The 27,057-nt window shown below is 38.0% G+C and overlaps 1 protein-coding gene across 2 annotated transcripts in view; it reads right to left on the bottom strand.

The window, feature by feature from the left end:
* The window catches only part of LOC150074911 (cytoplasmic dynein 2 intermediate chain 1), a 466,509-nt gene that overhangs the window by 283,994 nt on the left and 155,458 nt on the right, over positions 1-27,057 (bottom strand). For both annotated transcript variants that reach the window (XM_090389329.1, XM_090389330.1), the window contains exons 11-12: positions 16,542-16,639; positions 8,844-8,967 (exon numbers count right to left, since the gene is read on the bottom strand). In XM_090389329.1, coding sequence (XP_090245455.1) covers positions 8,844-8,967; positions 16,542-16,639 — 222 coding nt within the window. The remainder of the gene's footprint in view (positions 1-8,843; positions 8,968-16,541; positions 16,640-27,057) is intronic.

The following is a 27,057-nucleotide window of genomic DNA, read 5'->3' as shown; positions in this document are numbered from 1 at the left end:
TCTAATAGAAGAAAAATCTTGAAAAGGAACGTTGTTGTCTTTACAATATTTTTCTTCGACCTTGAGAATGAAGCAGCATTGAAACCAATCCTCAAAGAGAGATATTGTTATCCATGCTCTCTGGCTCAATCGGAAATGCATGGGTAGGGTGGATTTATTGATGCTCTTAAATGTACGAGGATTTCCAGAATGGTACACAAGCAGCGGTATTAATCTGTAATCTCCCACTGCATTAGCCCCAAGCAAGAGCGTGTCCCTATATTTTGAAGCCTTGAAACCTGGCATTGTATTTTCCACTTTGGCAATGTATGTTGTATGTTCGATCCGGCATTTTTTTCCAATACAGAGCAGTCTTGTCAACGTTAAAAATTTGCTGCATTGAATAGCCACCTTCATCAATAATTTTTTCCAACACATCACAAAATTTCTCTGCAGCTGCAGGATTGGCACTGGCAACTTCACTGCGTACTTTAATGTTTTGGAAACTAGGGCAATTCTTGAACCTATTAAACCACCCGTTGTTTGACCAGGGATTTGGTGTGCTTATCCTTAATATCTTCATAAATATCTCTTGCTTTTGCTTGAATGGTCATTGGACTCAGGGGCACTTGCTTCTGAATCCGATTTTTCATTCATATTATTAATAGCTTTTCCATCTTCGATATAGCACCTGAACACTGTTTTGTGATCACTGTTAATCTTAAGTGTGTTGATCCTTTAACATATTCTTTTATATGCACACTGTCCTTTAAAATAGTATTCACTGTTGAAGCAGCGAGACCTAATTGCCTTGCAATAGATGACAAATTTTTCCTGCTTCATACTTCTATTCATTTTCATCTTCATTTCTAAATCAATTTTGTTTTGTTTCCTGGCACTGCCGGCACTTGCACTTTCCACTGGTTCCTTTCTCTTCATCATTGTAATACGTAAATAGGAATTAAGAGAAGTTTCTGAAGATTTGTTTTTTATATGATTGAAGATTTCAGTGAAGGAGAACTCATTTCACCATAATACTGTAACGTAAAAATCCACAGAATTCCAGTTATCGGGATTATCGCAAATACAATAAGATCGAGTTTACTACTCGTTTGTAATAGATTGCACTAACAGAAAAGCCCAATAAACCGGAAAATGCAAATTGTTTTTATTGTTTTATGTTAGTGACCTCCAGAAATGTGCTTTAGAAAAATATCACAAAAGCATTCAAAATTGATTCTTATAACGGGAACATATGATAAGGATGAAAGTGGAGTGTAATTTCCATTATAAATATAACTTTTTAGAGAGATAAATAGCTTAGTTATATAGCGAAATTTTCAACTTCCAAGGAATTGGAACGAATTACCAAAAAAAAAAAAAAAAACAATATGTTTTTATTTTATTATTGGGTTCACATTACAATCTTCACAATACATTCATTTATCCCTATAGAGGCAAAATATGTTTCCATATTTTTTTCAGTTTGCACCGGCCGGCAAAACGTTACGTAAAGTCAAATTTGCGTAAGTTGGGGAGTTCCTGTAGTGGAATACCTAGTATCTCGCTGTGAAGGTAGCCACAAAATTTATCCCCAGGGGCTCACAACTGGTAAGTATGGGCTTGACACACCCAGGGTCCTGAGCTGGATATCATCATTCTTCTCTTTCTTGGTGATTCCCTTTTGACACACTCTCTCTCTCTCTTTCTCTCTCTCTCTCTCTCTCTCTCAGGGTAACTCAGAAATTTTTTTTTGGCTGGTGCAGCATAAGCCTCAGGCTTCCTTCCACCATATGGTTAATAATAATAATAATATGAGATACAATTAAAAAATATGCCTTCACACTACATACGTAGTTTAATTTATGGGTAAACTATGGTGTATCTACACAGATATTATATAGATATATATAACAAATAACACTCTGTATGAGAATCCTGCATAATAAGACAAGCAGAGTGTGCATTCCATGCACACTCTGCTTGTCTTATTATGTTAGAAATGATGGAAGTGTATTACCCATGCATAAACAACCTTTTTTATTATATAACTTATTCTGTATGTAAAAATTTATATGCAGTTGCTATATATACATATTCTTACTACCTGTAATGTAAACAATGAGTGCAAAAAAAAATGACAATTTTTTTTTTTTAAAAGCATTAATTATTAAATTTATAAATAGAAGTTTTAAGGTTTTGGTGAAAATGGTTCTGATATGGATCTGGAATCAGAGACTGAAAAAAGCTGCACTATAACATGCACATTTTCAAATTACAGTCAGGGATATGTTTCACAGAAGCTATAAATTGTCATTACTTATCCCCATTTTCACACTTCATTCATCAATACATATTATAATAGGCTTCTGCAATGATTGGTAAAAAACATATTAAAACTCAAAAGATTATTAAATAAAAATTTAAATAAAATAAATTTTCTGTTTAAGACTCTGGGATGACAAGAGAAGTTTAATGAAATAAACTCTGACCTTGTTCAAAAATTTATTGAAACAAACCATATGAGCAATATTGTTTCATTTTTGATGACTAATTTTTCAGTTTGGGAGGGTAGGGGTCTTCTTGCATTTTGCTGGATTTTTAAAAGAATGAATGTAAAGGTGATTGCCTAATTCAAAATAAAATTGGGTGATATGAGGAACAGTTAGTTTTATTTTAGAAGAGGAAACAAAGTAAGCTAGGCAACCACACTTACATTCATTCTTTTAAAAAAACCAACCCGATGCAAGAAGATTCTCCCCCATTGAAAAATTAGCCATCAAAAATGAAACAATGCTGCTCATGTACCAGGGTCAGAGTTTATTTATAAATTCTTCTGACTCCATGTGGTCATCCCAGATTATAAACAGGAAATTTATTTTATTTAAATTTTTATTTAATAACCCTTGAGTTTAACATGTTATTAACCAATCATAGTGTAATATGTATTGATGGAAAATAATTTTGCAAATGTGGATAACTAAAGACAATTTAAAGCTTCTATAGAACTTATCCCTATTATTTGAAAATTTTAAAATAATATTTTCAAATAATTCGAAACTATTATTTGAAAATGTGCATGCTAGTGCACATTTCTACTATGTGGAGCTTTTTTTGGGTCATATCTCATATGTTATAGCAGGATGAGCTGTTTTTATGCATACAGGTAGTTCCCGACCTTACGAGTTAATCTGATCCTAGCACACGCTTGTAAAGTGGGAATTCATTTCCTATAGACGTAATGTTAAAAACTGGGGTTATGTTCTCAACAATAAAATTTGACCATAGTAATATTAAATAAAGATCAAGAAAACAATAGTTTATGCTTAAACAATGATTTATTTATCCAAAGAAATGAAAACATAGCTTTAAAATCAAGCAAATTATTAAAGAAATTATTTTTGTCATACAAATGTTAAAGAATGTTTATTCTTAATCATCATCAAACTGATGATGACAAAGAATAATGAGACCACATTTGCTTATGATCTCATATTTTTTTTTGAACGTTATTCCTCTTCGCTGTTTCTTTTTATTAATATCACTCTCAGTAGTATTACTTCGTTTTGGCATACTGTACAGTATTAATAAGGGGGATTAATATAAAATAAGATGAGACAGCGTGGTAACTGCTTTATGTTATGTGAGTCGGTGAGATGCTCTCATCTGCCTGAACAAACAAACGAATGTACAGTAGCATGCGTAGCCACAGAGTAGTCTGTGCATGTAGCTATACAGTATTAAGTAGTACTGTAGTATTGTATAGCTAAACGCGTGGCTTGAAATGCCACATTTATGAATGTTTAGCATTTATTTATTGCAATTAATGTTCACATTTTCGATTCTGTTGATACTTGTAAGCATTAAATATTAAATATTAAAAGAGAAGTTTTAAGGTTTTAGTGAAAGTGGTTTCTAACATGTATCTGGAATCAGAGATTGAAAGAAGCTGTACTACAGTATGCACATTGCAGAGATCCATACCGACACATATGTAGAGATCTCAATAATCTTATTTATTAGATTAAAATAGGGGTAAACCAGATGGGGGAATCAGATAAAATTTTACAATGCATTCCAAGTGGGAGTGAAGAGTGGCTGCTGAGAAAAATGATTATGTAATAATGAGAAGAGGGATTTCAGAAAGTTAAAAAAAATGTTAGGATTTTTTTTCATTTGCAATATTTTTTATATTCTTTTATGAGGTATAGTTAACCCATTAGAAGGTTTTTTTTCACCATCTCCCTCTTACTTTTACTCAAAACCCATTCTGTTCACTTGAGTGTAATTCATTGCACTTAGAAAGGTTATTTTCGAAAGTTTTTTCAATTAATAATTTGCAAAATTTCGATTAAATAAGGCAAAATGATCCTGAAAGTTGTCAATCCTGTATATTTCACATGACCACTAATGGGCTAAACAATAAACATGCACATTCATCAGAAGAAGATTGTCAACTACTTCAAAATGCTTAGCAATGTCCAGTTTCACCTCTACCAATATATTACTTTGGATTAACCTTTTAAAAATTAAAGTGTCACTTGGTCCTTGAGGTTGCCAAAGACATTCTCTCAGATAGGCCAGACAAGCTGTACTACTACTACCTGGGAGTCTAAAACGCTGATGGAACTGATATTCGGGTGACACTCAAGTCAAGTGGGCCAAATTTTGACAAAGAACGGACGGTCTGTGACAGCCAAATCCTCTGCTTGCACCTTCACGATGGTGGGACTGTTAGTAATACTGGGTATAACCTCCATGCACAAGTACATGGCGGGTAACCACCCAGGTGTGAACCAACATAAGCAGGGGTCGAGGTGTGGTGCCCTCACCACATGGAGGAATGCCGCCTCTCTATGTTACCAGGCAGTACTAGGCGGTACATGACTCTCATCAACCGGTGCAATATCACCACTTTGCTTATTGGAGGCTTGAAGTGGTAGAACCCATGTTTAGTCTCTAGAGCTAAGTTCCGGTCAACCCATCCCCATCTCTTCCATCATGCAGTATGATTGATGACTTTTGAGGTTATGATGAACATCGTGGCGAGATCCAATATTCCTTACATTTCGAGGGTACAGCTCTAAAACAGTGTTCGCAGGCGGGCCGCTAGTTAGTACACTGGACCGAACCTATTGTTAACTCTCTAGGAGGCTTCCAAATCAGCTAGTGTATAATCTTGCTACCTCTAATCTGCCAGACAGTTCTCCCAACTCCACTAATCACTTGGAGCTCTTTGACTTTCTTTTTTGCAACTTGACTTTCTCCAGTCCAACTTTCCTAACAATGAGTTAATTTTCCTTGGTGATTTTAATGTTCACAACTCCAGCTGGCTTCCATTTTCTAGTCACACTGACCCAGCTGGTCAAGATGCTGAGGCTTTTGCAATTACTAATGACCTTGCACAGATTGTTCATTTACCTACAAGAATACCAGACAATCCTAATCATACAGCCAACACGCTAGATCTTTTTCTCACAAACAACCCTTCTAAGTACACGGTCGAAGTGATAGGTCCTTTAGGCACTTCAGATCACAACTTGGTGATTATGTCTTCTCCAATGGAGCCTTTATCTCACGGCTATTCCCAACCTCGTGTTGTTTGGCATTACAAGAATGCAAAATGGGATGACCTGTGAGATTTCTTTTCTTCTTTTCCTTGGTCGGATTACTGTTTCAAAACTTCAGATGTCAACGTTTTCTCAGATCGTGTCAGTGAAATTATTCTTGCAGGAATGGAATCCTTTATCCCACACTCCACTTTAAAATCTTGTCCTTTATCTAAACCTTGGTTTTCCAATAAATGTGCTTCTCTGTTCAAGACAAGAACGTTGCATATTGTAATTGGCTTGTTTCTAATTCAAGTTTCAATTTCTGCCTACACCAAAGCTCACAACAATTGTAAAGCAGTTATTAATCAGTCCAAACTAGAGTTTGAACAGGCTAAGAGTAGAAAACTTGCTTCTTGCCCTAATGGTAGCCGAGCATTCTGGTCTCTTGCCAAAGCTATTGGCCGCAACTTTTGCCCATCTCTGCTCCCACCTCTGTTCAAACCAGACGGTTCTGTTGTCACTTCAGCCAAGGATAAAGCTGACCTGCTAGCATTCCATTTTTCTTCCAACTCATGTATTAATGATCTTGGTAAAACACCTCCCACCATTCCCAACACACACCATTCAATGCCTTCTGTGGTCTTCCATCAAAAGGATGTCAGAAGGATTTTGACGAATTCTGATGCTAAGAAAGCTCCCCAGGTCCCAATGGTATTTCTCCACTTGTTCTTAAAACCTGTGCTCCTGAACTTACTCCTGTTCTATGTTGCCTTTTTTCATTTTCTTATTCCAAAGGTGTTTTTCCTTCTGCTTGGAAATTTGCTCATATCCAACCAGTTCTCAAAAAGGGTGACAAATCCCTCCCATTGCAATTACTTCTACTTTTTCTAAAGTAATGGAGAAACCAATTAACCGCCAACTCTTAAACTACCTAGAAACCTTCCATCTGATCAATGATAGCCAGTATGGATTCTGTCAGTGTCGATCCACTGGTAATATTCTGGCTTATGTTACCCATTTATGGACTAATTCAATGGAAAGGTTCGGTGAAACACAAGTAGTTGTTCTTGACATCTCAAAGGCTTTCGATTGTGTTTGGCATAAAGGTCTTCTAAACAAGCTTCCATCTTATGGTTTGCCAACTGTGTTTTGTAATTGGTTATCCAATTTTCTCTCTGATTGCTCATTGGGGGGTGATGGTAGATGGCTCTCTGTCTTCTAACTTCTCCACTAATGCCGGTGTCCCCCAAGGTTAAGTTCTTTCCCCCACTCTTTTCCTCTTGTATATTAATGACCTTCTTCCATTGAATCAAAATCCTATCCATAGTTTTGACAATGATAGCACATTGCATTGCACTTTCCATTTTGAGAAATCTTGCCCTGCTCAATCAGCTTTAACTTCTCGAAAATTTGCTACCAATTCCTTAAATGCCGATCTTCAGGTAATTCTCCAGTGGGGCAAAGACAACTTAGTTGATTTCAACCCTTCTAAAACTCAGTCTTCTCTTACATCTCAGAAAAACGATTCTTCTGCTCCTATGCTTATCTTTAGTGACACTCCAATTTCTAGGCAAAATGATATATCTCTTTTGGGGATTACCCTGACTTCTAATCTCTCTTGGCACAAGCACATTACAAATATTGCTTCCTCTGCATCTAAAAAACTTGGTTTTCTTTTTCGCTCTCAGCGTTACTTTTCTTCCAAACAGCTGCTCACTCTGTATAAATTGCAAATCCGCCCTACCATGGAATATTGTTCCCACATCTGGGGTGGTGCCCCCAAAACCTCTCTCAGGCTTCTTGATTCCATTCAGAAGAGGGCAGTTAGGTTAATTAATGATTCATCTCTAACAGAGTCTCTCCACTCACTGTCTCATAGACATACTGTTTCTGCTGCATGCCTCTTCTACAGATACTTCCATGGGCACTGTTCTTCTGAATTGGCTTCTATAATTCCCACTCTCTCTCTTTCAAAACAGTTCGAACACGTGCAGTCACCTGCCAACATCCATTTACTGTCCAACTTCAGACTCACAGAACCAACTTTTCATCTTCCTCGTTTATTCATTCAACTACCATTTTCTGGAACAACCTTCCTTCATACATATTTCGTGAAAATTACAGTCAACAGAAGTTCAAGTCCAATGTCAACAAATATCTTCTTTCGTCTTCTCAAACTCCAACCCAAGCCCAGTACTAAGTACTATAGGTTCTAATACCTCTCATGTTTGGGGTTTACATAAAAAAAAACAAAAAAAACTTTAATTTTTCGAATACTGATAACCAGCTGGAAATCATGTAAAATCCCATGCAAAGTATGCCAACTTTGCAGTAAACTTTCTCCTTATCCAATGAAAACCTCTTGAAATTTCAGCTAAGAAACTGTGGGAAAATAGTTAGCTTGAAAAGTACTGCGAGTTCTTCCTGAGCAGAGGCGTTCAACCTTTTTTTTTTTGCAGGGACCAAAATGGATAAAATGATGAAGGTCACAGGCTGCACTAGTCCTTGCAGGAAGCAGATAGTAAGAACAGTTTCTTACCATGAATTACATATTTTCGAAATAGAATTAAATTTTTGTTATCTAAGTTTAAATTTAGTTTAAACTTAATATAGTAATGAAATACAAAATTCCAACAATTATTTTATAATACTAATAAAATTCGTATTATGTGGTTTTAATATTAAATAAGCAGAAAGATACATAAAACATCATTAGAAAGCAATATATAAAAATTAAATACCATTAAAAACAGATATTTTCAAAAGTCAATGTGAAACTATATTTTGTGACATGTTAGGAGTTTTAAACTTGGGGGATGCATAACACATAGGGCTACCCAAATGGCTGCAGGCTACACAGTGTGAAGGAATAGGCTGCACATAGCCTGCAGAGTGAGAGACACCCCTGCTCCGCTCCAGAGCAAGCAGAATGGAGGTCCCCTCCCACTATTTGATTAAAAAAAATAAATAAATAAAATAATGAAACAGAATGAATACTATTTCACAACAATCAAAATTTCAATCAAGCTAGAGAGATGAAAGAATTTATTATAAACTACTGTTTACATGAAGTGTTTTTCAACATTAATCGAGTGTTTATGTGGAGTTTTGAATGTGAAATTGGTTGGCAACAAAATTACAATTTAATAAATACAGAAAGTATAATAGCAGAAACATTGTTAACTGATACAAAATAATATGGAGACAACCCCTACTTACTTCACCAGGGGAAACTAAGTCTGAAACAAAGAATTAAACTCTTAAAAGAAAACCTTTTATCTCAATGCAAATGATAATAATAAACTACCTTACCTGGACAAAGAGGAATAGGATCCAATGTGAAATAACCTTTACTAAATGAAACTACAGGTGGTGACTCTATTAGCTTCTGTGATCCAATTTCAAATAACTCTTCAGCTAAGAGAGCTAACAGCATCTTTGAGTGGGAGAGGGGAAACAGCAATCAAAACAAGTTACTAAAAATATCATTTTAAGATACATTAATTTGTTCCTTAATGTAATGTTAGGCGATTACTACATATTTACAAGCAGCACTATTTAAAAAAATCACATCCACATCATTCCATCTCCACACTTTTGTGAACAAAATTGACGACACATTACTTTATGCAACATTACTTTATACTTTAACAGGGAAGAGGGCGCTGACTCTCTTTAGAAAATACAGTTGCGAGTTATAGGCTCCGAAAAAAACGATAAGTTTTTGCTTATTATTTACATAATTGTTATTTTATATTGTACTTAATACGTTGTCTTATAGTTCTAATTACGCTGGTTATTTTTATTTTAATTTGTATAAACAGTTTTTGTAGATATACGTAATACTTTATAAAACCGTTATTTCATTCGAATATTGCAGGCATTGTTTTTGTATATAGTGATAGGGAATTCAAATTTTTAATTGAGGTAGTTAGGTAGCTCTAACGTATAATTATAGAAACAGTAATACGCTTCACTGTTTCTATTAGATAGCGTAGTATTGACATTTAATTTAATTTATTGATCTTATTAATTTAAAATATCATGCCCCAAACTAGAGCAGCAAAGCAACGGGCACAAAGTGGCAGGAGTGCTGTGACTCAGGGTAAAACTGAGGGGGGCGATTCTCCAACGCATCACAGCCTTAAAAAATGTGCAGCTTGTGAAATGTTTGCCGAACTATCTGGAACGGAACATGATATTGCCATGGGGGATGTCTTTGTGTGTGCGCGATGTAAGGAGTGTAAGGAAATCAGGCGACAACTCAGCGTTGTTATGGGCCTATATGAGAGTTTGAAGGACAGGGTGGATGCCCTCGAAAGATCTAAATTGAGGGGCTCATCAGGCTTTCAGCTGCCCACATCAACGCCAGAGCTTGCACTTGGTCATCACGCAACACAGCGGCAACCCCCAAGGCAGATTGCGCTGGTCCCAAAGGAACTAGTAGTTGTTGGTGACTCTATTGTCAGGGAAACGGGAAACATCCTTTGTAGAAAGGATAGATGGAACAGGACCAGGGTGTGTCTGCCAGGGGCAAAGGTTGATGACGTTGTAGAGCAGATATCATCTTTTAAGGGCACAAAAGATGATATAGTTGTACACGTTGGCACTTCTTCTTCTTCTTCTTCTTCTTTGGTCCTTAGCTGGCAGCTGGGGGAGGCGGTTGGCCACGCAACCAGTATGCTGCTGTAGGTGCCGCAGGGTTTCGGACTTGCTCTGTGATGTTCTTCCATACCTTACGATCCATGGCTTCAGTCCTGGCCTGGTTAAGGTCGAGACGTCGGCTCTTCAAGTCATCTTCCACTTGCTTGGCCCACGTTTTCCTAGGCGCGGTCCGTTGGATGCTCCATTGGGTGGGTCGTTGTCTCCAAAGGAGTGTGGATGGTATTCTGTTCGTGCCCATTCTACATACGTGGCCAAACCATCTGAGCCTTCGCTTCTGGATTTGGTCGGCAATGGTTGGTTGCTGTTGGCATCTGGCACGGATGGTATCATTAGTGATGCGGTCGCGAAGAGAGATGCCCAAGATCTGCCGCAGGCATCGCATTTGGAATACCTCAAGTTTGTTCAAATCTAACTTGAGACAAATCCATGTTTCCGATCCGTAAAGAAGAATGGGCAGGATCAAAGTCCGGAAGAGTCGGATTTTAGTCTTTGTGGAAATGTTGGTCCTCTTCCACAGACACCATTTGAGCGAGGCGAACGCAGTGGCTGCCTGTCCAATTCTGCTGTGAATTTCCATGGTGGATGCAACTTTCTTCTCCTGGACCAGCGACCCAAGGTATTTAAAGTCCTGCACTTGCTCGATCTGGACGCCTTCGAGATAGATGGTGGCTTGCGACCCATCTGTTGTCAGGGCCTTTGTCTTACCAGCATTGATCTTCAAACCGTATGGCCGGGCAATGCGGGCAATGTCGTAGAGGATATCTGTGGCTTCAGCGTCGTTACCGGCAAGGATAGCACTATCATCAGCAAACATCAGGTCAGTCACATAGTGATCCTTGTCATATTGTATGCCCTGTCTGTTTCTGAATGCTTGCCTCATAATGGCGTCGACCACGATGTTGAAAAGCAACGGGGAGGCCACATCCCCTTGGCGGACTCCAGTTTGGAGGGTAAATTCCTCAGATAAATCGTTCTGGATGCGCACCTGGCTGGTTAAACCGTTGTATGCAGTTTGGAGGAGTGTGATGACTTTTGTGTGATGACTTTTGGCACTAATGATATCAAGAGTAGGAGACAGCAGAATTGCTTAACAAGTACAGGTCAATTCTGCCCAGACACGATAGGAGGGACTATATGATGAGAGCCTTGTCGATCAATTCGGCCCTGGAAAGATTGTGCAAAGCTCAAGGGGTAAGATTTTTTTCAGCCTGGATTGTACTTGTTAACAGGAGAGATTGCTTCTACAGGGATGGGATACACTTAAATAGAAAGGGTGCAAGAATATTTGCTGATGCTATCGAGGCAGTGTTAGGTGGGTCGGAAAACTGATAGCTTGGGGGGATACAAGGACTAATAGTTTAATAGTAGCCGTAGGCAGAGGTGAAGGTGATTCTTGCACAACTTCTATTAGAATAAGTAGCGACCTGGAGCAAGGGGTGTTGGGGGTTTCAGAGACGGATGTCAGTCATCGTGAAACAGGTGGGTATATGGGATGTGTTAGAGTGGCTGGGAATAGGAATAGGTGCATGTATACTTGCATGTATACCAATGCTAGAAGTATAGTAAATAAATTTGATGAATTTGAAGTGTTGGTCAAGACATCAAAGGCGGATATTGTTGGGATATCAGAGACGTGGTGTCACACAGATATAAGGAATGCCGAACTGGAATTTGGGGCGTACAATGTGTACAGAAAGGATAGACAGGATAGGAAGAGAGGAGGTGTTATGCTGTTAATAAAGAAAAACATAAAATCAAAAGAAGTGCATCCAGTTGATATAGATGAACAGTGCACTGTTGAGTCAGTTTGGTGTGACATAAGCACATAAGCGAAAGCAAAAATAAGAGTAGGAGTGTGTTATAGGCCTAATGACTCGAATGAGTACAATGAACAATTGTACAGAGAAATAGAGTGGGCTAGTAAATCGGAATGTCTTATAATGGGGGATTTTAACTTCCCAGATATTGACTGGAACTTGTGGGTTGGGCACTCACACACTAGTCAGACTTTTGTGGATTTATTGGATGATTGTTTTCTGCAGCAGCATGTTCGAGAGTCAACCAGAGAAAGTAATACTCTTGATCTGGTTATCAGCAGTGATCATTCATGTATTAGGAATTTGCAGATAAAAGAACCACTAGGTGGCAGTGATCACAGTGTACTGACGTGGGATTTACTTAAAGATTTAATTACCATCAGGGGTAAAGGAAAGGGTTTTTGCTTCTGTAAAGGCGAGTACAGTGGTCTCCGACAGTTTTTAAATTCTGTACAGTGGGATCAACTGACGATGTTACCAACAGTAAATTCTAAGTGGGAAGCATTCAAGGAATTAATCGTGGAAGCTACTAAAAGTTTCATACCTATTAAGAAATATTGTTCAAGGTTTAGGCCTAAATGGTTGTCAAATGAACTAATGAGACTCGTAACAGAGAAGAAAAATGCATGGGATGCATATAAATTATCAAGCGAATCAGAAGCCTATGGCAGATATAAGTTAATCTGTAATCAGGTCACAAAGGAAATTACGCAGGCGAAGGCAGATTACGAGAAATCCTTGGCAAAAGATGCTAAGAAAAACAGCAAAAATTTCTTTACTTATATAAACTCTAAAAGGAAGGGGATGAATCTGATTGGTCCACTTGACATCGATGGTTCGACTGTTGATGATCCTGCTCAGATAGCAAACAAACTGAATGAGTATTTTGCATCTACATTCACACATGAGGAGTTATTAAGGTTTGAAAATGGCAGAAGGTTATCAAATTGTAGCAGGGTGCTTAATGATCTTGTAATAACTGAGAGCAAAGTGGAAGAGAAATTGTTGAAGTTAAACGTAAGAAAAGCACCTGGGGTGGATGGGATCTATCCAGTTATATTAAAGGAGGCGGCAAAGCAACTAAGCCATAATTATGAGATAGCCATAATTATGAGAGCTTCTTTGGACTCAGGGGAGGTACCCATGGACTGGAGATGTGCAAATGTAACCCCAATTCACAAAGGAGGATCAAAGGCTGACACAAGTAATTACAGACCTGTTAGTTTAACTTCGGTTCCAGGAAAATTAATGGAGTCACTGGTTAAAGATGCATTGCAGGATCATCTAGACAAGGCTGCAGCAATAATTCAGACACAGCATGGGTTTGTTAAGGGAAAGTCTTGTCTGACAAATTTGATAGGATATTATGTGGTTACAAAGGAACTGGATGCAAAAAATAATTTTGATATCATATATTTGGATTTCAGGAAAGCTTTTGACACTGTTGCGCATGGAAAACTATTGTACAAATTGGAGCAGAATGGTATTAAGGGTAAGTTGCTACAATGGATAAAAGGATGGTTAAGTGGGAAAAGACAGAGGGTGGTAATCAATGGGTGCTGCTCTTCTTGGACTAATGTTATTAGTGGAGTCCCACAGGGTTCGGTGTTAGGTCCACTGTTGTTTTGTATATTTATCAATGATATTGATGAAGGTATATCAGGCTTAATGTCGAAGTTTGCAGATGATACAAAGGTTGGCAGGGTTGTTAATGACAGTAATGGCAGTGTGCTACTGCAACAGGATCTAGTTAATTTGGGCAGATGGGCTAAGAAGTGGCAACTGAAGTTTAACCTTGACAAATGCAAAGTACTGCATATGGGTAGAAGTAACCCCAGAGAAACGTACCAACTGTGTGGTACTACACTTAAGGTGGTAGAAAATGAAAAAGACCTGGGAGTAATTGTGCAGTCAGATATGAAGTTCTCTGAGCAATGTAGACAGGCTGCCAGGGCAGGTCATGGGGATTTGTCAATGATATATAGGAATTTTGCTAGCAGGGAAAAGGAGGTGATTATCCCTCTGTATAAGGCAATGGTCAGGCCACGCCTTGAGTACTGTGTACAGGTCTGGAGGCCTCATTTTAGGAAGGATGTAGATTTGCTTGAGTGTGTACAGAGAAGGGCAACAAGATTGGTGAGGGAAATGAAGGGATCCTCTTACCAAGAGAGGCTTAAGTTCTGCAAATTGCAGTGGCTGGAGACTAGGCACCTGCACGGTGATCTGATTGAGGTATATAAGGCCTTGAATGGGTTGAGCACGCTGAATTCTGATGGGATCCTTCCACTTGTTCAGATTACGAACCTAAGGGGGCATAAATTCAAATTAAGAAAAGACAGATGTAGAATAGATGTGCGGAAATTTGCCTTTAGCCAGCGGGTGGCTAATTATTGGAACAAACTTCCATCTGTCGTTGTGGAAGTTGATAGGTTGAATAAATTTAAGGAGGAACTGGACAGGCATTTGGAGGGAATGGTGTGATTTTTTTTTTTTTTTTTTTTTTTGGCTGATGCTGCATAAGCTCATACATTTGCTTTCTTGCATCACATGCCACTACTACTAGTTCACACTGAAGACTCACAGTAACAATGGCCACCATGGTTATAATGTGACTACAGGCAGCTAGGAAGGCATATTTTGTCCTGTCTATTATATATAGGAGCTCCATAAATAGGGGAAATACATCATTGTCTCTTTATACAAGATGGTGAGACCACATTTAGAATACTGTGTTAAGGTCTGGGAGCCACAATTCAAGAAAGATATAAAACTTCTGGAAAGGATTTAAAAAATGGTGCCCAAATTGGTAAGGGGTGCTACTCAATGTCCATATTAAGAATGTAAAACTTGGCAAACAGGCATTTTGGAGGGGAGGGGAGAAACTTATATACCTCTATCAGGGGGCCTGATAGAGGTATATAAGGCCCTGAAGAGAATCAGAAAATGAACAAAGAAGGTATATATTTTCACTGGTAGAAGAGAGAGAAAAACCTAGGAGCACAAATACAAAATTTTTGGGAGACAGAAGGCTGAATATTATGAAGTTTACTTTCAAGAATCGTGTGTAGACCTTTGGAATGCATTGCCTTCCATTAATTCCTCACTTCCATTAATACTTCACTTATCCAGAGTCTTCACTAAGTGGTTGGACATTTACACATCTAGTTTGCCTGATCCCACTTTTTTTCACTTTTCTATAAATTATCTTTACTTCCTTTTTCCAATAGCCCAACTATCAGAGTTATTGAGAGATAGACTAATACTATTTCTATTTTTTTCCATAACATTTTCTCCTCCTTTTTATTCTATCAACCTTCCTTTTTCCCATAGTCAACTCCCATACTTTACCCTGCACCAATACACTTGAACACTTCTAACAACCCTTACTCTAATGAACTTCATATGCCAAGATGTTCTATTTAGAGAATGTGCATTACAATCCCACCCTACCAGAGCATTTGTCTCTACTAGCAGAGTACTGCCTCTTATCCCACTTTTTTTTTTTTCTGATTATGCCATAACCATTTTTCTTTGCCTCATTTTGTCATCACTGCTCGACGTGCTAGCCTCTAGCACGTCGAGCAGTGATGACAATCTTACTCCCATTTCCAAATAATTCCTTTATTTCAATACACATAATTAACCAATCAAAATGAATTACTAATCATTACATTTATTTACATAGCATATGGATTGCCCTCTGTACCACTATTATTTCTAACCCATACATACCACTAGCCAATTCCTAGTCACTATATATTCATTCAGACACCTTTTCATTGGTAAAGGTTTGAAACACCATGTTTATCCCATATAAATTTTCATGCTTGTGGTCCCCTGAAATAGACTGGGTTTCTTGATTAATTATATCAATAATGATGCATATATTTTTCTTACATTTTTCCTTAAACCATATTGCGAACACTTCCTTAAAATTGTACCCCTCTCCGCACACTCAATTCTGCATAATTGACATCTATACTCTTCATTTATTGCTAATCTATTTTGTTACTTTATTACTGTCTTGTTTATAGCATTTGACTTTTATTTCATATGCTTATAATATTTTTGGTTTTCACCTTCCATTAACTTTAATTTCTCTTCCTCGCTCATATCTTCTTATATGAGAAGTACTCGCAGTACTTCTCATATAAGAAGATGTGAGAGAGGAAGATAATAATGCTTCAACATATATCAATCATGATTTCGACAACTGGTAGGTTTGAGTTTGAAAATTATAATGTAAACTTGATAGAAATCCATTAAAAAAGTAAGCTTTTAGTACAATCACAAAAAAACAGATTCTTTCTGTAAATTTTAAGAAAAAAACAGAAAAGTCTGTAATTTCATCAAATTATGGAATTAAATATGAACAGCCCTGAAACTTTACAAGATGAATGCTAACTATAGAGAGGAACTTTTTATTGTTGTTCATGTCAGAATATTTAAAATTAAAACTATTTATTTCAAGAAAAACTATTAACCAAAAAAAGAAAGAAAGAGAGAGCAATAATATATATATATTTACCTGGCCAGAATTCAATATGAAATTATTTAACTTCACTGCATCTGCTTTACTGTATGTTTTCCAGTTTACCATTTCATTGAATTCAATATCTAGATCTCCTAAAGTGAAAAGAAGATAAAAACTGCTTTATACATAGTGCAATTTTCTCAAGTCAAAGAAACAAAACTCTATTAAGTACTTTTTAAATACTATCTATATACAGGGTACATATCACTGAAAACAGATTTTAAAAATAACTTATTATAAAATTGGAAAGAACTATATATAATAATAATCAAATCACTTCACCCATAAAAATTTTTCTAACTCAGATTGCAAATTTTAAAAACACCACACAAAGTGATGCAGGGACAGCCAATATTACAAACGTCCCAGATACACCAGTGGCATCCAACCTTTTCTGGCTGAGGGCCAAAAGAGATAAAATGCTGAAGATCACAGTCTGCATAGATGGGTTGTCACAGCAGGCAGGTGCAGGCCAAAAGACCAGTTCCTTAACACTAATTATGCTTTTTTTTTTTTTTTTTTTTTTTGAAATAGAATTTAATTTTTGTTATTTACATTTGTAGTTGCAGGCTTTTTTTTTTTTTTTTTTTTAATTTTATAATTAAATACAAAAATCCATCAATTATTGCATAATACTAATACAGTTATAATAATATTGCTAAATTCTGAGGAATATACATAAAACATGAGAGAGCAAAAAAGAAACGTTTAATATTATTAAAAAGTGGTATTTTCAAAAGTCAATGTGAAACTATATTTTGTAACACAATAGTTTTAAACTGAAGGGATGCACTATACCACCAGAAGGCTGCTTACATGGGCGTGCAATGTGAAGGAGTGAGCTGAACTCAGCCTGTGAGTTGGACAACCCTGAGAAACACCATCAGCTTCAGCAAAGAGGCTGAAAATATGAACACAGAGCAAAGCCCTCATATATTTAATGTGAACCATATTTTTCTGCTAGAGGGGAACAAACTCACAGCGTTTCTCTTATTTTGATAATATCTGATCTATTTTTGCAGAGAAACAGAATTTTGGATGATATCCTACATCTAAATCTAGCTAAAGTCATGGAATTATTAGCATTTGCCTCAAAAATAAAGATGAAGGTGCTCACATACAAGAGATGTTTCCACTAAATATGTGCCTATACCTAAAAGTGCAAGAATTCTTACTATCACAAAATGGTGTTAATTCAACTCAGAATTGAGCAAATCTCTCTCTACTACATGTGTATTGCAAAAACAAATGCTTATATCAATACATGGATAATTTTTCCATTATCCATTTTATCCAATGATTTATCCATTATATTATTAGCCATATGGTTCAAGGAAGCCTGAGGCTTATGCTGCACCAGTCAAAACAATAATTCCCCAAGTTACAGAGAGAGAGAGAGAGAGAGAGAGAGAGAGAGAGAGAGAGAGAGAGAGAGAGAGAGAGAGAGAGAGAGAGAGAGAGAGAGAGAGAGAGATAAGTAGAAAGGAATCACCAAGAAAGAGAAGAATTAGCATTAGCATTAGTAGAGTCATATGATGCAAGAAAGCAAGCTTATTCAGCATCAGCCAAAAAAAAAAAAAAAAAAAAAAAAAACCACTACTCCCATTTCACCCCTCCGTTCGTTCAAAATACCTGTCCAGCTGAGCCTTAAATTTATTTAGGCTATCAACTTCAACAACAAGCGATGGGAGTCTATTCCACAAACCAACTGCCCGCTGGCTAAAGGCAAATTTCCGCACATCTATCCGACATCCGTCCTTCCTCAATTTGAATTTATGCCCTCTCAGGTGATTATTCTGAGCAAGAGGAAGAATCCCATCGGCATTGAGCATGCTCAAGCCATTCAAAGCCTTATACACCTCTATCAGATCACCTCGCCGATGCCTAGTCTCCAGGCTCTGTAATTTGCAAAACTTAAGCCTTTCTTCGTAAGAGCAACCCTTTGTTCCATTCACTAATCTTGTTGCCCTTCTCTGTACTCGTTCGAGCAGCTCTACATCCTTCTTGAAATGAGGCCTCCAGACCTGTATACAGTACTCAAGGTGTGGCCTGACCAATGCCTTATACAAGGGAATAATCACATCCTTATCCCTGCTAGAAAAATTCCTGTATATCATTAACAAGACACCATGAGCTACTCTTGCAGCTCATCTGCACTGCTCAGAGAACTTCATATCTGCCTGCACAATTACCCCCAGGTCCTTTTCATTCTCTACCACTGTCAGCGTAGTACCACAGAGTTGATATGTTGATCTGGGGTTACTGTTTCCCATATGTAGTACTTTACATTTGTCAATGTTAAACTTCATTTGCCACCTCTCAGCCCATCTGCTCAACCTTTCCAGATCCTGTTGCAGCAGCATAGTATCAGTAGTGTCCTTAACAACCCTGCCAACCTTGGTATCGTCTGCAAACTTGGACATTAAGCCTGATACACCATCATCAATATCATTTATAAATACAGAAAACAACAATGGACCCAACATTGAACCCTGAGGAACTCCACTAATAACATTAGTCCACGTTGAGCAGTGTCCATTGATTACCACTCTCTGTCTTCTGCCACTCAACCATCCCTTTATCCATAGCAGCAATTTGCCTCCAATGCCACACTTCTCCAATTTGTGCAGCAGTCTTCCATGCGCAACAGTATCAAAAGCCTTTCTAAGATCCAAATATATAATATCAAAGTTATTCCCTGCATCCAGTTCTTTTGTGACTACATCATAGTATCCAATCAAATTGGTCAGACAAGACCTGCCCTTAACAAAACCATGCTGTGTCTGAGCTATAACTGAATTCTTGTCCAGATGATCCTGCAGTGCTTCTTTAACCAGTGCCTCCATTAATTTTCCTGGAACCGAAGTTAAACTAACAGGTCTGTAATTACTTGTGTCAGCCTTTGATCCTCCTTTGTGAATTGGGGTTACATTTGCACATCTCCAGTCCATGGGTACCTCCCCTGAGTCCAAAGAAGCTCTCATAATTATGGCTAGGGGTTTGCTTACTTCCTTTGCTGCCTCCTTTAATATAACTGGATAGATCCCATCCACCCCTGGTGCCTTTTTTATGTTTATCCTCAGCAATTTCTCCTCCACTTTCCTCTCAGTTATTAGAAAATAATCTAGCTCACTGCCAATGTTTACTTCACCTACGACATTCCCCTTCCTGAATAACTCCTCATGTGTGAATGTAGATGCAAAATACTCGTTTAGATTGTTAGCCACCTGAGCAGGATCCTCAACTGTTGAACCATCAACATCCAGTGAACCAATCTGATTCATCCCTTTCCTTCTTGAGTTTAAATAGGTAAAGAACTCTTTTCTGTTTTTCTTTGCGTCCTTTGCCAAGGATTTCTCATAATCTGCCTTTGCCTGCCTAATCTCCTTTGTGACTTGGTTACAGACCAACTTATATCTATCATAGGCTTCCATGTCACCCATTAATTTGTATGTATCCCATGCATTTTTCTTCTCTGCCATATGTCTCATTAGTTCATCTGACAACCATTTAGGCCTGAACCTTGTGAACAATATTTCTTGGTTGGTATGTAAAGCCTGGTAGCTTCCAAGATTAGTTCCTTGAATGCTTCCCATTTTGAATTTGCTGTTGGTAACATCATCAGTTGGTCCCACTGTATAGAATTTAAATACTGTCTCAGACCATCATAGTCGCCTTTACGAAAGCAAAAACCCTTCCCTTTGCCTCTGATGGTAGTTACCTCCTTGAGTAAATCCCACTTCAGCACACTGTGATCACTGCCACCCAGTGGTTCCTTTATCTGCAGATTCCTAATGCATGAAGAATCACTACTGATAATCAGATCAAGAGTATTACTCCCTCTAGTTGCCTCCCGAACATGCTGGTGTAGAAAACAATCATCCAATAAATCCACAAAAGCCCTGCTAGTGTGTGAGTGACCAACCCACAAATTCCAGTCAATATCTGGGAAATTAAAATCCCCCATTATAAGACACTCTGATTTACTGGCCCATTGATGATATCCAGAATGATGATATCCAGCTCAGGACCCTAGGTTTGCCAAGCCCATACTCACCAGATGTGAGCCCCTGGCCAATGATTTATCCATTATCCAATTTATACAATGATTTACCTTGATTTATCCACTGCAATTGATGCTGTTCACCCATAAGTGCTTCTGTAACCATTGGAAAAATTTTATGGTATACAATGTAATTTGCTATTTTCATGCAGGAATCCCTCTTCCATAGAACCCTTCTATTACAATTCAATGAATCCTTTCTAAAGAAGTATCTGCTGGAATTCTACAGGGAATATTCTTTCTGTCCTCTTCTACATTTAATCCCACCTCTTCTGCGTATGTAAGTGCCCTCCATAACTTAGGCTGATGATGCTAAACACAGCAAAACAACTCTTATAATAATGCAATTGCTGTGGTTACTAATTATTTTAGCCACTTTGCCTTCATACTAATCCTAATAAGTGTGCCCACTTTTCTTTCTCCACAAAAAACACTCCTTTTAATCTTACCCTTCTTATTAGATCTTGGCCAGTTAAATCAGTTCTCTGTTATAAAGATCCTGGGATACTCTTTGATACCAGTTGTATTTTACATTCTCACATCAACTTTCTTAAAGCATTAAATCTCTGTACAATGTGGCTATTGAGACAACAGCTTATTCATGTCACCAACCGACTTATGATTCTTCACTATATGAAACCTATCTTCTTTCTTTTACCTTCTATGCTACAGAAATCTGGTCAGCTGCAGCACCCTCCCACATTAAGACTCTCCTATCAGTGAAATACCCATGTGTGCATACACAGACTAATAGATTAATTAGAGCCACAGGCAGAAGTTAAACTGATTCTTGCACTGCTTCTACTGAAACATGCAGCCAGATGGAAAGCAAGGTGTCGAGGATTTAAAGCCCAGCTGCAAGCCATCACAGAACAAGTAAATACATGGGCTATATTAGGTTAACTAAGAGTAAGAATAGATGTATGCACACTTGCATGTACACTAATGCTAGGAGCATAGTAAACAAATTTGACAAATTTGAAGTACTGATTAAGTGATCAAATGCAGACATTGTAGGGAAGAGATATGGTATCACTCAAACAAAAGGGATGGAAAATTTGAATATGGGGAGTACAAAGTGTACAGAGAGGACAAGACAAGACATAAGGGGGGGGGGATGCTCTAAGTTACAAAGCATATTAAATCTAAGGCAGTGCATCCAGTCGATATTGCAGTGTGACATAAGCACTGGGATAATGAGAGTAGGAGTATGTTATAGGACTAATGATTGTGATAAGTATAACACATGGCTATACAGAGAAGTAGAGTAGAGCGATAAATCTAGAATAACTTATTAGCATTAGCAAGGGCACATGATGCAAGAAAGTAAGCTTATATAGCACCAGCAAAAAAAAAAAAAAAACCCTTATTTCACCCATCCCTCCTCCAAATGTTTGTCAAGTTCTGCCTTGAATCTATTTAAGCTATCAACTTCTACAACAGATGGAAGTTTGTTCCACCAACCAATTACCCGCTGACTAAAGGCAAACTTAAGCACATCTATCCTACATCTGTCTTTCCTTAATTTGAATTTATGCCCTCTCAGGTGATTACTCTCAGCAAGAGGATGAATCCCATCAGCATTGAGCATGCTCAAACCATTCAACACTTTATACATCTCAATCAGATCACCTCGCAGGTGCCTAGACTCCAGACACTGTAATTTGCAAAACTTAAGCCTTTCTTTGTAAGAGCAACCCTTTGTTCTGTTCACTAATCTTGTTGCCCTTCTCTGTACTCGTTCCAACAGCTCTACATCCTTCTTAAAATGACGCCTCCAGACCTGTATACAGTACTCAAGGTGTGGCCTGACCATTGCCTTATACAAGGGGATAATCACCTCCTTATCCCTGCTAGAAAAATTCCTGTATATCATTGACAAGACATCATGACCTACTCTTGCAGACCATCTGCATTGCTCAGAAAACCATATCTGCCTGCACAATTACCCCCAGGTCCTTTTCATTCTCTACCACTGTCAGTGTGGTACCGGAAAGTTGATACGTTACTTTACATTTGTCAATGTTAAACTTCATTTGCCACTTCTCAGCCCATCTTCTCAACTTTTCTAGATCCTGTTGCAGCAGTGTACTGTCATTAATGTCCTTCTTAACAACACTGCCAACCTTCGTATCGTCTACAAACTTGGACATTAAGCCTGATATACCATCATCAATATCATTTATAAATACAGAAAACAACAATGGACCCAACACTGAACCCTGAGGGACTCCACTAATAACATTAGTCCACAAAGAGCAGTGTCCATTGATTACCACTCTCTGTCTTCTCCCACTCAATCATCCTTCTATCCATAGCAGCAATTTGCCTCCAATGCCACGCTGCTCCAATTTGTGCAGCAGTCTTCCGTGTGCAACAGTATCAAAGGCCTTTCTAAGATTCAAATATATGATATCAAAGTTATTCCCTGCATCAGTTCCTTTGTGACCACATCATAGTATCCAATCTAATTGGTCAGGCAAGACTTTCCCTTAACAAAACCATGCTGTGTCCGAGCTATAACCTCCTTTGTGGATTGGGGTCACATTTGCACATCTCCAGTCCATGGGTACCTCCCCTGAGTCCAGGGAAGCTCTGATAATTATGGCTAAGAGTTTGCTTACTTTCTTTGCCACCTCCTTTAATATAACTGGATAGATTCCATCCACCCCAGGTGCCTTTCTTATGTTTATCTTCAACAATTTCTCCTCCACTTTACTCTCAGTTATTACAAGATTATCTAGCTTACTGCCAGATTTGAATACACCTCTAGCATTCCCCTCCCTCAATAACTCCTCATGTGTGAATATAGATGCAAAATATTCATTTAGTTTGTTAGCTACCTGAGCAGGATCATCAACAGTTGAACCATCAATATCAAGTGGACCAATCTGATTCAACTGTTGATGATCCTGCTCAATTTAATTAGTTCATCTGACATCATTTAGGCCTAAATCTTGAACAATATTTCTTTGTTGGTATGAAAAACCTAGTAGCTTCCAAGATAAAGTTTTTGAATGCTTCCCATTTTGAATTTGCCGTTGGTAACATCATCAGTTGGCCCCACCGTATAGAATTTAAATACTGTCTCAGACCACCGTAGTCACCTTTATGAAAGGAGAACCCGTCTTTCATGAAGAATCACTGCTGATAATCAGATCAAGAGTATTACTCCCTCTAGTTGCCTCTCGAACATGCTGCTGTAGAAAACAATCATCCAATAAATCTGCAAAAGCCTTGCTAGAGTGCAAGTGACCAACCCACAAATTCCAGTCAATCTCTGGGAAATTAAAATCCCCCCATTATAAGACACTCTGATTTACTGGCCCACTCTATTTCTCTGCATAAATGCTCATTATACTCATCAGATTCATTTGGCCTATAACACACACCTACTCTCATTTTTCCTTTCCCAGTGCTTAGGTCACACTAAACAGACTCGACTTTGCATTGTCCACCAACATCAATTGGATGCACTTCCTTAGATTTTATGTTGTTGTTGTTGTTATTTGGTTTTTAGGAGCATTAGCAACTAAGGCCATATTGCTCCGGGATATGCGGTGGTCATTCCCTGACCTTTCTGCATCCTCCGTATTTGGTGGTGACGGGCTCGAACCCCGGTCTAATCAAGAAGCGTGTAAAGCACTGCTGCTCCTTCCCACCTGGCTACGGAGGCGCCTTTAGATTTTATGTTTCTTAACTAACAGCATAACCCCTCCTCCCTTCCTGTCCTGTCCTGTCTATCCTTTCTATACACATTGTACTCCTCAAATTCCAGTTCTGCACTGCTTATGTCTGTGTGACACCATGTCTCTGATATCCCAACAATATCTGCCTTTGATGTCTTGACTAGCACTTCAAGCTCATCAAATTTATTATAATGGGGGATTTTAACTTTCCAGATGTTGATGAAATTTGTGGGTTGGTCAGTCAACACACTAGCAAGACTTCTGTGGATTTATTGGATGACTGTTTTCTATGGCAGCATGTTAGAGAATAAACAAGAAGAAGCAGTTTATTTGATCTGGTTATCAGCAGCAATTCTTCATGTGTTAGAAATCTGCAAGTAAAAGATCGACTGGATAGCAGTCATCACAGTGTAATGATGTGGAATTTACTTTAATAAAATAACTACTGTCAAGAGTAAAGGGAAAGGCTTTTGCTTTAGTAAGACTGACTACAGTGGTCTCAGACAGTTTTTAAATTCTATGCAGTGGGACTAATGATGTTACCAACATCAAGTTGTAAATGGGAAGCATTCAGGGAAGTAATTGTAGAAGCTACAAGGCTTCTCATACCAACTAAGAAATACTATTCAAAACTTAGACCTAAATGAATATCAGATAAAATGATGAGACTTGTGGCAAAAAAGAAAAATGTAAGGAATGCATATAAAGTATCAGGTTATACAGAAGCTATGGTAGATATAAATTAGTCTGTAATCAAGTCAAAAAGGAGGTTTGGCAAGCTAAGGCAAATTACAAGAAGTCTTTGGCAAAGAATGCAAAGAAAAGCAGCAAAGACCTCTTTATTTATATCAACAGTAGAAGGATAGGGTTAAATCACATTGGTACAGTTGATGTTGTTAGTTTAACGGTTGATGATCCTGCTCAGATTGTTTAAAAATTGAATAGGTATTTTCCATCTACATTCACAGAGAAGAATTCTTTAGAGAAGGATGCCAGAAGTTTACCAACCTCTAATAGGAAGCAAATTGATTTTGTGATAACTGAGAAGAAAGTGGAAGTGACACTGTTCAAGGTAAACATAAAAAAGGTGCCTAAAGTGGATGGGATCTATCCACTTATATTCAAAAAGAGGTAGAAAAGGAATTAAGCAAATACTTAGCCATAATTGTGAGAGCATCTTAGGTATTAGAGGAGGTCCCTATGACTAGAGATGCATGAATGTATTTCATGCATATTTAGTCATTTCTAATCATAGGGATATTATTTGTGTAATTCTTCTCATGCAACTTATGATTAAGGAAGTTAAGAATATAAAATTTAGTCATGACAGCTGAAATCAAATTGGCTGCAAAATACACAGAAAAAAAAATACGGTCCTCATTTCACTAATTTATTTCATAAGACAGCCTTATACTGATGTCACCTTTTGATTCCTCTTTGTGAATTGGGTATCAAAAGGTGACATCAGTATTTACAGACCTGTTGGCTTAACCTCTGTTCGGAAAATTAATGACATCACTGGTTAAAGAAGTAATGCAAGACCACCTAGACAGAAATGCAATTATACTGCAGTCACAGCATAGTTTTGTTAAGGGGCAATCTTGTCTCACCAATCTGATTTAATACTGTGATGCAGTAACAAAGGAACTGGATGCAAAAAATAATTTTGATATCATATATATGGATTTCAGAATTGCAGATCTACATCCTTCTACATTTTAGGAAGGATGCAGTTAAGCTGGAACAGATGAAGAGAAGGGCAATGAGATTGGGAAGGGTACAAAAGGGTGTCTTATGAAGAAAGGCTTCAGTTATGCAAATTTCAACATCTGGAAATGAGGCGCATGTTAGGTGACCTGATTGAGGTGTTTAAGGCTTTTAATAGATTGAGCAAGTTCAATGCATGCTGACAGCATTCTTCCTCTTGTATGTTCTTGTTTTGCTTCCTTTCTAAAACTATCCAGGAGCACGGCCGTTATGGCTAACTTCACTGCCTCACACATTACCCCAGAACTCCTTGAGTACCTTCTGGTTGGAAGGTGTCCGTTACTTTCCATCTCTTCTTGTCTGATTTTCCTGTAGAAGGCGCTCTGGTTTTCATCAAATATCCTGTTCTCTGTTTTCCTCTTGGCACTCTTCCTATATCAGCAAAGTCTCTTACTGGGTGCATTGAGGTACTGCTTGGTGTCAAGGTATTCTTCAATCCTCTAATTTCTTGTGTTCGCTGTGGATGTTGTCTTTCTTGAGAATGGCTTTCACTTTTCTGATCAGCTTCTTACTTGTTACCCATTGGTACTGGGTCAGTTGGCATATCTTCACTATTATCTCTTCTATCTTTTATAGTAGTCTTCTTTCCCAGGTTGGTGGTTCCTTGTCTTTGCATTTTGTGTTATGTTGTTCTCTGGTTTCCCTTCTGTTCATCCTGGTGGCTGCTACAGTGGCACAATTGTTGTTGTTGTTATTTGATTTTGAGGAGCATTAGCAACTAAGGCCATATTGCTCTGGGGATATGCGGTGGTCATTCCCTAAAGTTCCGCATCCTCCGTATTTGGTGGTCACGGGCTCGAACCCTGGTCTAATCAAGAAGCGTGTGCTACGCACTGCTGCTCCTGCCCACCTGGCTACGGAGGTGCCCAAGATCTAAGAACAGTGGCACAGTAAATGGATGTGAAGATGGTGTCGTGTTACTTTGCTGTTGTTGAGATAATCAGGTATTATTCACCTACCAAGGGGATCTGTGACTTGCCACAGGATTCTA

This window comes from Mastigoproctus giganteus, unplaced genomic scaffold (genome assembly GCF_048544385.1).
Source record: "Mastigoproctus giganteus isolate SK-2022 unplaced genomic scaffold, ASM4854438v1 scaffold_15, whole genome shotgun sequence".
In the NCBI taxonomy this organism is placed as follows: Eukaryota; Metazoa; Arthropoda; class Arachnida; order Uropygi; family Thelyphonidae; genus Mastigoproctus; species Mastigoproctus giganteus.
This window is presented reverse-complemented; position numbering and strand designations above follow the sequence as displayed.